The 15,000-nt window shown below is 39.6% G+C and overlaps 1 protein-coding gene across 1 annotated transcript in view; it reads right to left on the bottom strand.

The window, feature by feature from the left end:
- The window catches only part of LOC138020831 (E3 ubiquitin-protein ligase rnf213-alpha-like), a 500,094-nt gene that overhangs the window by 458,019 nt on the left and 27,075 nt on the right, over positions 1–15,000 (bottom strand). The window contains 4 exon segments of the mRNA XM_068867751.1: positions 1,375–1,614; positions 3,053–3,223; positions 3,875–4,027; positions 10,538–10,774. Of these exon segments, the coding sequence (XP_068723852.1) occupies positions 1,375–1,614; positions 3,053–3,223; positions 3,875–4,027; positions 10,538–10,774 (801 nt within the window).

The raw sequence follows: 15,000 nt of genomic DNA, 5'->3' as shown, positions 1-15,000 counted from the left end.
GCGACGCGTAACAGAAGGAGACCGGCTATCAGAAAAGGTAACACGAGGCTTTCTAGGTGTTGGCTGTCGTTTTTGTTTTGAAGGATTTGGTCTGCCTTGTGCGGAATTTTTCGATGCCGATAGTTTACGCTGGTTACCATCCCGGCTTAAAGCACGGCGTTCGCTGTGGTTTGCGGAACTGGATCGTTCATTCTTACGGCTTCTAGAGGTTTTACGGGGAGCTTGGGGCGTTTTTACTGGCAAAGAGACAGGCCTGAGCTTCAAAACTTCTCGCTGCACGGTACGATGAACCAGGTCGTTGATTGCTTCAGAGTTCATTTCAAAAGCAAGGTTCTCTAGTGGACTTGAAGTTGAATCTGCAACAAGTGTAGATTGGCCAGATGAAGTTTCTCCTGACTTCTCTGTAGCTGGTTTGTTGTCTATTTCTGCCACGTTTCTTTTCTGCTGTTCGTCAGCTTGATCCAACAAATAGAGTAATATTATAAGCATGATAAATATTATTATTGATTATCACCTAATGAGAACGGACCATTATGTTTGCAATTATGCAAACTCCAGTCACAAGAGCCATGGCCATAATGAGAAAGCCCATATCCCCTACTGATCAGATTAATGTTTTCTGCATCATGCCGTTCAAAAAATGGTGTTAGCTACAGCTATTTACAGCTTTTCCTAAACTACTCTTTCCTTTCCATTTCTTAAGTGTGGAGTGATGAGTGGTCAGGTAAAAGAGCCACTGACCACTTTCATAAATGGCGACCTCCTTTACATTCTTTTGTATTTGTTAATTAGACCTGCTGCCCTCATTTTGAAACAAAAAAATATTTGTTTGAAATTTCTCGTGGTATCAAAGCTAGAAAGGCTTATAAACATTAAAACAGACTGAAGGATATTCCATTTGGCTGCCATTATGAAAGAGGTCTATAACGACAAAGGGAGCCAACTTATTAAGGGTTTTAATGTGAATAATTATAAAACTGTATAATGAATATATTAGTCTGTGATAAGTGAGTAAATCACAAGCATAGTAAATATTCTTAATACTATGGATTATCATTTTATTAGAATAATCCATATAATGTTCACAATTGCTGAGGTAATCGAAGGTAAACCCAGATTTATAGCCCACCCATCAGATTAACGTTTTCTGTATCAAGCCATTCAAGAATTGGCGTTAGCTACAGCTATTTATAACTTGTCCTTTCATTTCTTAGGTGAGGTAAAACAGCCATAGGGAAAGAAAAGGAAGGGGCAAGTAATTGGGGTTTTAATGTGATCTTAAGTTGAATCCATTATTCCAAATGTTAAAATGAAACTACTGGTCACACATTAAGTAGCTTCATTGTATTTAATTTTCCCTGAATGTAAACACACCTGGGCTGTTGTAACCAGCTGCCTCTTGAGGATTAAGGTTTGATGAAATGTTACCACCTGGGAACCCACAATGCTCTGTTTTCTGCTGCTCTCCAGACTTCGTTTCAAGAGCAAGGTTCTCTATAGGACTTGCAGTTGAATCTGCAACAACTGTAGATTGGCCAGATGAAGGTTCTCCTGACTTCTCTGAAGCTGGTTTGTCGTCTAATTCTTCCACTTTTCTTTTCTGCTGTTCATCAGCTTGATCAAGCAAATAGAGTAATATAAGCATCATAAATATTGTTATTGATTTCCAGCTAATGAGAACAGTCCATTATGTTTACAATTATGCAAACTCCACTCACAAGAGCCAAGACAATCATTACAAAGCCCGTATTTATACCCTACTAATCAGATTAATGTTTTCAATTTTTCTGTGCAAATTCATGCTACAGCTATTTACACCTTTTCCTAAACTAGAAGCTCCAAAAAGCTTACACTGGGTTGCCTGTGGTATGCATTACACAAAAAAAGAAGTCACTGAATTGGGTGGTATTGAACTGCAGCATTCCAGTTAATTTATTCCAGTGGGGTGTCATTAAGACCATTTGAGGGGTTAGTGTGGGCTACAAGCTTTCTTTCAAATAATGTTTGACTAACAAGAAGTGGTGAAATTTCCAATTGTTACCAGATGACTGTGCATAATTGAGTACACACAACAGATCACAGATCCAAGTCTCTGTCTTTGTTAAACCCATAAGTTACTAGAGAATTTTTCATTTGATTTCAGTGTTGTACAAAACACCACACTTCTACAATATTAGAGCTACAGCTCACTTTGATTACGGCTCAGCGGGCGACAGATTGTTGTCGAAGTGCATTACTCGTCCCTTTTAAGATTCCAGATTTTTTTTCAAAGCCTGTCTTGTTCAGTATCCAATTGACTTTCTCTTATTGAGCTCCATAAGGGTATATTTCGTTTAAAGATCCACTAAAAGGCCATGCACAAAGACACCACTTAGCAGGGGAGTGACAGGCAAGACTTTTACCGACACGGAAAAAACAAAAACGAAAAAATAATAAAAATAATAAAACCAACAGATGAAACGTAGATTCCCAGTAAATACTTTCTTTTCAATTTGTTAGGTGTGGAGTGAGCGGTCAGCTGAAAGAGGCATAAGCACAAAAGGAGCGAATTAATTGGGGTTTTAATGTGAAATGTTACTGTATAATGAATATATCAGTGACTGATAAGAGAGTAAATTACAAGCATGATTATTATTCCCACATATGGATTAGAATAGATCATAATGTTCACAATTATGCAAATTCTAGTCACAATTGCCAAAGTAATCAAAGGTAAACCCAGATTTATACTCCATTCATCAGATTAACGTTTTTTGCATCAAGCCACTCAAGAATTGGTGTTTAACCTACCACTATTTATAGTTTGTCCCTAAAATAATCTGTCTCTTTCATTTCTTAGGTAAGATAAAAGAGCCATAGGGAAAAAAAGGAGGGAAGCAATAGGCGTTTTTATTGGGATCTTAAGTTGAATCCACCTAATATTTAAAATGTTAAAATGAAACTACTGGTCACAAATTACATAGCTTATCAACTGTATTAAACTTTCCCTGAATGTAAACCAGCTGCCTCCCGAGGATTAGCGTTGATGAAATGTTGCCACCTGAGAACCTACCTTGCTCTGTTTTCTGCTGCTCTCCAGACTTCATTTTAAGAGCACGCTTTTCCATTGGACTTTCTGTTGAATCTGCAAATGGTGTAGATTGGCCAGATGAAGGCTCCCCTAACTTCTCTGTAGCTGGTTTGTCCTCTATTTTTTCCACGTTTCTTTTCTGCTGTCCATCACCTTGTTTTGATAAAGAGAGTAATATAGGCAAGATAAATTTTATTAATTACCAGCTAACGAGAACAGTCCATTATGCTCACAATTATGCAAAAATCCAGCCTAGGTAACCATGGGAAAGCCCATATTTATATCCCATTGATCCACTGATCGATTTCCATTATCACATTTTGAAACCACAATTTCCTGCCTCCTTTTGTCCTTATGGCTGTTTTACGTCAACACTTACTGCCCACCTAATAAATGGAAAAGGAAGAGAGTTTTACGTCAAGTTATAAATAGCTGTAGCTAACACCAATATTCTTAAATGGCGTGATATAGAATAAAACATTTTCATGCCATTTAAGAATTGGTGTTAGCTACAGCTATATATAACTTTCCCTAAAATACTCCTTCTTTTTCACTTCCTAGGTGGGGAGTCATTAGTAAGGTTCAGAGCCATAATGAACAACGTATTGGAAATTCAATGCGATCTTAACTTGAAATAAAGACAACTTATTGGAAGGCATTTAGCAGTATAATTATTATGGATTACTGAGCAAGTGCCAATTATCAAGACCACCTTTTCGATTGCGTTGGTCCATGCATATGCAACAGTTGTGTACAAATTTCCATTTGAAACATCTTATCTTTGATGGAATGTCACGAACCTACCATGCTCTGTTTGCTGCTGCTCTTCAGACTTTGTTTCGTTTGCATTTGAACCTAAAAGTGTGGATTGGTCAGATGACGGTTCTCCTGACTTTTCTGTAGCTGCTTTGTCCTCTGTTTCTTCCACTTTTCTTTTCAAAAGTTGATAAGCTTTGTCTGACAAAACGAAAGTATAATCAACAGCAATGAGAAGGATAGCACAGTGTGTAATGTACTGCTTGAGGAGAAATTGCAATCTGAGGAGAGAGGATCAGAGCCATAAATGAAAATAATATCATCCCAGGAGGACAACGTCTTGATTTACATTAATCCATAAACTAAACTCTTGTTGATGACTTTTAGATTAAGGCAGTCCAACTAGGGTGAAATTATTCTCCATAAAAATGCCAACAAGACCACCTTACTGCTTCCCCTCAGAGAATGGCAGAATGAATATCCAGTAGGTGTGAGATTGCAAATAATGTGATCATTGACTTTCTCAGGGTGAAGCCCAGTCTCAATCAAGACAAGAATATTGACGTTGGTGTCAACCACATAATTCTTGATCAAAAAGCGTTACCTCCTGATGTAACGAGTAGGATGCAAGAGATTCAGCCAAGCCCGATGCAGACTATTATGGGATGAGAGAATCCCGTGTGCGGAGAGAGAGAATGTTTTGATGTTTGGATTACTTTGCACGAATTACAGCAAATAAAAACGGACTTTCCTTGTGGAGTGTAACACTGACAGATTGTGCATTGAGAAGCAAGAAGTCCACCCAATTCTCAGCTCATGGTCCAGCTAGTCTTTTAAAATCAGAGAGCGATACAAGAACTAAAGTAGGATTTTTCTGACTAAAATGCTGGAAACGTGTTCTGAGGCAATGATGAGAAAACAAAGGAATCCAAAAAAATAATAGTAATGCGTTTCACTTTACACCTACATCTACTTTCCCAGAACATTTGCCACGATATCTGAGTAGGGAGGCATTTTTCAGTCAAGTCTTCAATTTAGTGCTTGGTCTTAATACTGATTGGCTGCAGAGATGTCAAACAACTTCGCTCGGCCAATAAGATCCTGGGGATACCATTTCAATGCCAGAGTTGGCGCGAGTTTTTGTGCATGAGTTTGCACTTGCTCATTTTGCTAGCCGAGGTACGATTTGGCCTAGTGTAATGATAATAATGATACTCAAATGACTTTTGTCGGGCATATAGTTTATTTGTGTCCCTTGTAGCATCATTTGCACCCTCGCTCCACTCGGGCGCAAATGATGCTACTCGGGCCACAAATAAACTATATGCCCTCCAAAAGTCATCTGATTGTCCTATTAACATTGTTGGTCCCTTGCCACGGTTTTGAAGAGGAAAGCGTTACATTCTGACTGTGCAGTGCAGTTTTACAAAGTGGGCTGAGCCGTTTGCAATTCCAAATCAATGTGCCACTACTTGTGCAAGGGTGTTGGTGAAGAAGTGGGAGTGTTGATATGGTGTGCCAGACAGTGTGTGCATACACAGTGATCAGGGAAGAAACTTCGAGTCCCAGGTGCTTGAGGAAAAGTGCCATTTGCTGGAGACCAACAAAACATGGTCAACTGCGTCCCACCCAGAGGGCAATGGACAGATTAAGGGCCAGAGTTCAAGATGATCCACAGAGCTGGGATGAACCCCTAGATTACTGTATAATGGCTTTTAGAAGTAGTGTCCACTGCTCCACGGGACATACACCTTTTGAACTTACGTTTGCAAGGTAAATGCGAATACCCCTGGATGTAATGATGGGCAGGGCCGAAGACGATGAAAGGAACTACTCGGAGTTCGTAAGTGATCTTCAGAGTTGTTTGGTAACTACATAACAACACGTGAGGAAAGTCTGCTAGCAGCTCAGCATCGGCAGAAAGAATGCTACGACAAGAGCGTGAAACACATGGTGTTTCGGACTGGTGATTAAGTGCTAAGCTACACTCCACAGCTGAAGCTGTGGAGAGCAAACAAATTCCATCGGCAGCGGCAGCGCCCATTTGAGGTATTGGAGTGTGTCACGGATATCACGTATCTGGTGAAGAAAGTCAGGGGACATTCTACGAGATCAAGCGGTTCATTTAAACAATCTGCGGTTGTATTAGAGAAGGCAGGAAGAACCCTTGGAGGAACCAGTTAAAAGGGGGTCGATGGATGCACCTCAAGGTGGAAGCGAGGAAAGTGAACGGGTAGCACTAGCCTGTGGGGAGGTGGAGTCGGTGGAGCCTGATATGGTTACTGGTGGAACTGAAGAAGAGGTTATCAGGGTTTAGGCTAGAGATGAGTTTTTGGATGAGGTTGTTGATGTGCAAGACAAGAGTGGATATGGGTCCTACCTGGCTGATACGGCTTCAGTGGGAGAAATCAAACAGAGTGGTGGATGCGACCAGGTAGTAGATATGCCAGATACAGAGGGAGCTAGACTGTCAGATGATGTTCAAATTGACGATTTGATCGAGGAGGAGAATAGAAACGACGAACACGAGGCAGTAGAGGAACAGCCAGTTGGACAGAGAACAAGACCAGTACGCATGATGTTACGTGCAGGAATAACCAAGAGATGTCTGCAAACAAGGTTAACCTTTTTCACAATCATTTAATTAGTTTTACACTGTTACAATTCTAGATTAAAGATTTAAGTTAAGCAGTTCGTAAAGCAAAGCAGGCTTACTGTCTTTCATGGTCATACAGGTATTGATCAACTTCGAACTCCAAGTTCCACTGACTGTGGACAACAATTACTGACTTTCTTGATTCACTGGATTCTTTCCACTCACTTGATTTTCTGTGTACACAAACTCTTACGGAAGACTTCATAATGAACTCTGAACTCTTTATCTTCTTCGCGTTTTCAGCTATCGTCTCTTTCTTCTTTTTCTTCTTTCCGGATATAGCAAGGTCAAAGGTTATTGCTTTACCACAGTTATAGCAGCTGATTATAGTGTGGCATCCATCAATCACGGCCGGCCACGAGGGTAAGCCCTCGGGCAAAGAGTTTTTCCCATAACTTACAAGCATGCTTTTATACTTTACACTAAGCAACTAGAAAGTTCTGTTGCTATTTACAGTCTATTACATGGTGTACTATTTGTGGAAACTGCTGAGTCACATGAAAGATATTTCTGGAATATTAGATTGTTAGGCAATTCTAGAAAAGTCTGGAATTGCATGACAGATAAACTAAAAATAATTCTGATCCTCATAACAATAAGGAAATCTCCAGATCGTTATGGTGAATGGATTCTACATAGTTTGCAGCAGATATCAGACCGTTTGAAGATGTTGGAAGACAAGCAAAGAAAGGACGAGGAGCATATACAGAAACTGAGACTGTAATTGCCGAAGAAGGCTAGAACATTGCGGGGACTCTGAAACTGTTTTTTCTTGAAGAGAGATAAACCTTCAAGGGTTTTTGCTAAGGGACTAAACAGAATGACTTTACTTTTTTTATTACTTGTAGTAGTCCTGAATCCGGAGATTCCTTCCTTGTAGGGAGGGGATAGTGTAATGGGACATTTCGTGCTAGATATATAGCATAGGATGAGGTTGAAAAACAACATGTGTTGTCTAGATTGTCTAGAACTGATTGATCTCAGCACTCAGTAATGGTGTGTTCTCGGCCACTGGATTAAAACTTTTTAAACAGATTCTGACGTTTGTTTCAGTGAAATCCACAAATAAACGACTCTTTACTTGTAAACGATATTGCTAAGGACTTCCGTGGCATTACATCCTGGTAGCGCACAGAGACTGGGTCGCAGAGTGATTTCCAAATATGGAAATGCTACTCCGTTTTCATTTTACGGACGCGAAGGTAGTTAAAGGGTAATGCAAAATAGCGTAATTTCATGACGCCCAAAATGCCCAAAAAGTAGAATGAAACACTGCAATAATCACTTAAAACTGTTGGACAACATAAGAGAAACAACAAAAGGAAAGATAAGCATAAAGGTGAAAGGTGAAGTCTCTGTTATGAGCCAGAAGGCCCATCAGGCTGGCGCTTATCTCCGGTTTCTGTAGCATGAAGCCACTAGGAGTATTTCTACTTCCCCCCTGGTTGGGATGCTAGTCCATCGCAGGGTTACCCCCAGCATTTCGGCAGTACCTATTTATACAGAGAGAGGCATCGTGAAAGTAAAGTGCCTTGCCCAAGAACACAACACAATGTCCCCGGCCAGGACCCGAACCCAGACCACTCAATCCGGAGTCGAGCACTCTAACCATGATGCCACCGTGCCTCCCACAAAGATAAGCATGGATGGACACAAATGGACAAGATTGAAATGGATTGCATTTGGGTAATCTTGAAAAAAGTCAGCCCAACGTTTTTCAAGTTTTAAGGTCGTTTTTCCTGAGAATAATCTTGCCTGTGATGTACGCATAATTATACTAGTAAAGGATTCCACCTTACCATTCTCGACTCTTAAACTCGCAATTAACTTATGATACCCCCTAAACACCCTACAATAATGTGACATAGTTTTTTTGCGCGCATTAACTTGCAGAAAGTTACACAACACAGGAAAGAAGTTCATCCCATCAGCTTTCAAGAGACTTACTAGTAAAACGTGGTATAATATTATTTGAAATGTGATTTCGTAGCCTTGAATTAAATGCTGAAAGAAAATAATTCTTGTCTTGGTGATGTCTGCACTGTTGTATGTACGAAAATTTTAACGTGCCGCACATGCAAATCTCCTTTTCCCACATTAATTGCTGAATGTTTACTTGGTTTTTTGCTCAGTGACAGCAATGGAACTCTCGCAACAGGTAAGCAATACTTTTTGCTTCTCATGTCGTCATTTGCAACTCGAGATATTCTTTCCCACGTCGTGTGAGTTAAGTGCACGCACAGACATTTTAATGTTTACATTTAATCTTACCCCAATAGTCAAATTTGGGCTCAATTTTTGAAATATCTCTTGTCTCGTCTCACCCCAGCAAATCTTCAAGGAGCTTTCAAACAGTTGCCCACCAAATCCTTTTTTTCAAGGGCTTTTCAAGCGCCCTTGAAGTCGAAAATTAAATTCCAGGGCTTTTCAAGGACTTAAGGAGTAGCAAGAACCCTAGGAACAGCTTTGTATTTCTGTTAAACCCCTTAGGCTATTAAATCATGTCAGGAAGATGATGACCTCACGAAAAAGAGTGATTTTGCCTGGCATCCGAGAGCTTTACGAACAGTCAGAAAGGTATACATTAAAGGAAGACAGGTTTGACTACTGGGCCAGATGTGTTGTGCAGAATATGTGTGCAAAGGCTGCAGAGACAGTTCAGCACAAACTAAACACTTGGTAAGGCACCATGGTGTGCTTAATGACCTTTTCTTTGAGATTGTTAAGCTTTTAGATCCAGTGTTGTACTGCTCCACCTTGGTAATCTCCTGTGCAACCAAAGGCATGCAATGTACGAGAAGACAATGAAGTATGCCGCACTTAGAAACAAGACCCACAGTATCACATTATTCTACATTATTGTTGATGCCCTAGGAGGCTACTCAGAAGATATGCATAGAGACAAAAAAGACATGCTTGGGAGAAGAGCAAGAAGAGTTTTGAGTCAAATGCAAAAGTCAGCAGTGTTTTCCTCCACCCTGAACACTGTGAAGTATTTTATGATTATCTCTAGAAAATAGTTGCCAGCATATTATTATTCCCTTTTTGCTGCAATTTAGTTTTTTTTTCTATTAATGTCTACATACTTTAATATATTTTAATGATATCTGCTGGTTTTTTTTGTAGGTACATGTAACCTCTCTTAAACACGTAGGTTTAAAAGATGCAATTCAATGATGTAAATTTGAATGCATGACGTCTGTGATGTTGGTGCAATGCTCTACCAACTGAGCTATGAAACCACTCAGTTGGAAGCAGCTCAATTTCTTGGGCTCCTGAGCTGTTTGGTTCTTATTTACTTGTTTGAGCAAGTTGAAGTTTTGGCAGCTATTCAGCTGGTGTCGACCTGCTATACCCACCCACCCATACACTCACAAAGGACAGCCACAAAACCGGGAACTTCATCCCCTACTCTTCTCGATTAGTGTGCGTGGGTTCTTTAACGTCCCACAGGGAACTTATGAATGTGGAAAATATTTGTGAGACCGGGCCTACGGTTTATAGTCCTTATCCAAGAAGACTTGAAAGTCTAACCATTTGTGTGTGTCATTACAAAGGCTGCACTTTCTCCTCAGTTATTTTAAGACCCTGAGTGTTGGTCTGGTCGGAGTCGGACTCACAACCTCCTGCATAGCAGCCCGTTGCTCAACCAACAACCTCGTTCTCAGGGTTCTCTCCTACTCTTCCCCTCTCTCGCTCCAGAGGAAGAGTAGGAGACAACCCTGGGAACGAGGTTGCTCAACCAACTGAGCCACCAGTGCAGGGTTCCTCTGAAAGGACTTGATGAGCTTTGCGCCAACATTGCAGAGGTCATCATGGGTTTAAATCATGTTGAAGCCAACCAAATTTTTCAGGTGTCTAGAGAAGTCAATTGGTTAAATTTTCCAGATAAGTTAGAGAATCACTTTTTCCTTTCTTCTATAACCTGCACATCACAAAGTGGAGGATATGCAGCTTAGTGTTCTCCACATGTGAAATGTTAAAATGGAAATAGTCATCACACATTATATTGCTGAAGTGTATTCAAGTATCCTTAATTGTGTCTGTAAACACACCTGGGCCGTTGTAATCAGCTGCCTCTTGAGGACCAGGGTTTGATGAGATGTTGCCACCTGTACCTTGCACTGTTTTCTGCTGCTCTTCAGAGTTCATTTCAAGAGCAAGGTTCTCTAGGGTACTTGAAGTTGAATCTGCAAGTGTAGATTGGCCAGATGAAGGTTCTCCTGACTTCTCTGTAGCTGGTTTGTCCTCTAATTCTTCAGCTTTTCTTTTCTGCTGTTCATCATCTTGATCTAACAAATAAAGTAATGTAAGCATGATAAATAATTATTGTTATTGATTATCAGCTAATGAGAACAGACCATGCAAACTCCAGTCACAAGAGCCCTGGCAATCATGAGAAAGCCCATACACCCTGCTGATCAGATTGTTTTCTGTATCATGCCCTTTAAAAAATGGTGTTAGCTACAGCTATTTACAGCTTTTCCTAAACTACTCTTTCCTTTCCATTTCCAAGTGTGGAGTGATGAGTGGTCAGGTAAAAGGGCCATTGACCACTTTCATAAATGGCGACCTCCTTTACATTCTTTTGTATTTGTTAATTAGACCTACTGCCCTCATTTTGAAACAAAAAAAAATGTTTCGAAATTTGGTCGTTGTAGCGGGCTACAAAGGCTTATTAATATTAAAGTGCTGCTATGACGAAATTTGCATCTTTCCTATGTATGCCATTTAAAGACATACACATGTAGTTTGCACGAGAAGAATGCTTTTTACTATTTTCAAATATCTCTTTTTGTTGCAGAGATATTTAATTTTATGATAAAAACTAACGATGAAAAGTTATAAAGTTTCTACCTTGCGGAGGTCATTTTCAAGCGAGAGTTAAAATATACAAGTAAATTAGCATAAATATGTTTGTCACAATTAAAAATAACTTAAAAAACACCATGATCACTAAAAAGGCAGTAAAGTATGTAACATAATTGATAAAATATTTGTAAAAAATGGGGGACATAAATTAATTAGAAGAATAAACAACAATAAGCTTTTATAACCTGATCTAAAGAAATAATTTAGCACGGATGGAATCAGATTGTTTGTTTAGCGTTGGTTTTAGGTCTTTGATAAAAAACATTTCGAAAATAAGACAATCAAATTTGTTTTGGGCATTTCCTTAAAGTCCTAAAACTTTGCGCAATGTCGTCCGGTTCCAAATCATGTTGCTCTCTGAGATGGTTTCCGACTGCCGATCCTTTGTGTTCCTCAATTCGCTGGTGAAGGTGGTGGCACACTTAACCGACATAACCTGCATCACACAGGTCACACTTAAAATAATACACCACACATTGCTGATCACCGGTGGCAGCTTGTGTTCCCTTACTTTTGATTTCATCCTTGATCTTCCGACTTGTGAACACCAGGCTAATATCTTCATTGACCTTTCAACTGAGGTCACCAAGTTGTCTGCGTACTGCGTTTGCAGATCTTTGATCTTAAAGGGCAGCACGATTCTGATTGGAGCTTCTCGCTTCTCAGACACTTGCGTGCGTGAGTCTTCAGACACTTTTGAATCGATGAATTGGTGGATGGTAGAATGCACAAGATTGTCTGGATAGCACAATCGAGCAAAGGTCTCTTTAAGGCGTTCACATTCCGCATGAAAATACTTCCATGTAGATGAGAGCTTAAACGCATGGTTAAGCATGGTGTTCAGTAGTTAGCGTTTATACCTCCCATCCATGTGGCTGTGGTAGTGTAACCGAACCCCATATCCGTCGGTTTTTTGTACACCTTTGTGTCTAGCCGGCATCCATTCTTCATTACTTCCACTCCCAGAAACGGAACCCTGCCGTTTTCTTCAAGCTCTATTGTGAAGTTGATAGCAGGATGACTGTTGTTCGTCGTTAGGAATCCTGAAGCTGTTTCAACATCAGTCATTACGCTAAGTTTATCATCAACGTTGCGTTTGTAGACGTCAGGCATCTTGTTTTCTGTTTCCAGTTGTTTCTCGATATTACACATGAAGGCATTTGCCACGAGGGGTCCCAGAGGCGAACCCACAGCAACACCTTCCACCTGCTGGTGCAGATTTCCTTCAAACTGAAAGAGGTGATGTTTGGTGGCAATTCTCAACAGCTTTATCAAATCCGACTTCGTGATGTTGATACTGTTTTCTTCATTGAACCAGTTATTTTGAAAGGCTCTTTCTGCAATGCTCTTGATGGTTTCATCCACAGGAACGTTAGTGAAGAGCGAAGATACACCAAAATGTCATGTTCATTGATTTCCATCTCATGGAGCTCGTCGGCGAAAAGGCATACGTCATTGATGGTGCCGGCTAGACACAAAGATGGACAAAAAACCAACGGATAGTGGGCTACTGTTACACAACCACAGCCACGTGCACATGGATGGGAGGTATAAACGCTAACTACTGAACACCATGCTTAACCGTGCGTTTAAGCTCTCATCTACATGGAAGTATTTTCATGAGGAATGTGAACGCCTTAAAAACACCTTTGCTCGATTGTGCTACCCAGACAATCTTGTGCAGTCTACCATCCACCAATTCATTGACTCAAAAGTGTCTGAAGACTCACGCACGCAAGCATCTGGGAAGCGAGATGCTCCAATCAGAATCGTGCTGCCCTTTAAAGATCAAAGATCTGCAAACGCAGTACGCAGACACCTTGCTGACCTCAGTTGAAAGGTCAATGAAGATATTAGCCGGGTGTTCACAAGTCCGAAGATCAAGGATGAAATCAAAGTAAGGGAACACAACCTGCCCCTGGTGAATCAGCAATGCATGGTGTATTATTTTCAGCGTGACCTGTGTGATGCAGGTTATGTCGGTTATACATGCCAACACCTTCCCCAACGAGTTGGGGAACACAAAGGATCGGCAGTCGGAAACCACCTTAGAGAGAAACAGGATTTGGAACCGGACGACATTGCGCAAAGTTTAAGAATTTTAAGGAAATGCCAAAACAAATTTGATTGTCTTATTTTCGAAATGTTTTTTTATCAAAGACCTAAAACCAACGCTAAACAAACAATCTGATTCCATCCGTGCTAAATTATTTCTTTAGATCAGGTTATAAAAGCTTATTGTTGTTTATTCTTCTAATTAATTTACGTCCCCCATTTTTTACAAATATTTTATCAATTATGTTACATACTTTACTGCCTTTTTAGTGATCATGGTATTTTTTAAACTATTTTTAATTGTGACAAACATATTTATGCTAATTTACTGGTATATTTTAACTTGCACTTGAAAAGGACCTCCGGAAGGTCGAGACGTCGTAACTTTTTATCGTTAGTTTTTATCATAAAATCGATTTCCAATAATTTGCTCATCAATACATATTCAAGTTTTCAAAATATGCAAATTAGCCAAGTGACGACGTCATAAACTCAACCGAATTATGATCAAATGTGATGGAAAAAGATATCCCAGCCAATTTGTACCAGAAATGCTTGATTCTTTGCAGAAAGATTCTAGAAGATGTGCTCCACAATATGAGCATACCAGTTTTGTTACCATGGCAACATACTGGGTTCCAGACCTCCCTGATATTAAACGCTTTGCTGGCCACCTTTCTATTTTGATATTTGCCTATGGTGCCTCATCTGCATGATGCTGCAAGCATATATAGATACGTTAGATTCAAGTTGTTGCCTTGCTAAATGTTTTTCTAGCTTATGATTCACCAAAAATATTGAATCAGATTGAAGGGGACTGGAAAAGCATGAGTTGCCATGGAAACCAATTTCTTTACAGCTGAAGGTGTGTTGCCTGTATAAATATTAGCCTACCGAGTTTCAATGGTCTCTGCTGCAAATTGACCAAGATAGCTCTATTTATAAACATGATTTTATATTGGGTTTAGTGAATGATGTCATCATAATTTCATTTGCATATTTTACACATTTTTCAAACTTAAACATCTCTGAAACCAATACAGATATTTCCAAACGGTAGATGGAGTTTTTCATCTTTACTGGAATTCTACATAATAAACCTAAAAATTCAAGGGATAAAAATTTGATCATAATAGCACTTTAAAACAGACAGAAGAATATTATATTTGGCCACATTACGAGAGAAGTTTATAAGGACAAAGGGAGCCAACTTATCAAGGGTTTTAATGTGAATATACTACCGTATAATGAATACATTAGTCCGTGATAAGAGAGTAAATCATAAGCATGATAAATATTCTTAATACTATGGATTAGCAGATAATTAGAATAGTCCATAATGTTCACAATTATGCAAATTCCGGTCACAATTGCCGAAGTAATAACAGGTAAACCCAGATTTACACCCCACTCATCAGATTAACATTTTCTGTATCAAGCCATTCAAGAATTGGTGTTAGCTACAGCTGTTTATAACTTGTCCTGAAATACTCTTTGTCTTTCATTTCTTATGTAAGGCAAAACAGCCATAGGGAAAAAAAAAGAGGCAAGTAATTGGGGTTTTAATGTGATCTTAACTGTGAACTTGACA

Source organism: Montipora capricornis, chromosome 2 (assembly GCF_036669925.1).
Source record: "Montipora capricornis isolate CH-2021 chromosome 2, ASM3666992v2, whole genome shotgun sequence".
Taxonomy (NCBI): Eukaryota; Metazoa; Cnidaria; class Anthozoa; order Scleractinia; family Acroporidae; genus Montipora; species Montipora capricornis.
The sequence above is the reverse complement of the archived record's forward strand: the minus strand, read 5'-3'. Positions and strand labels throughout refer to the sequence as shown.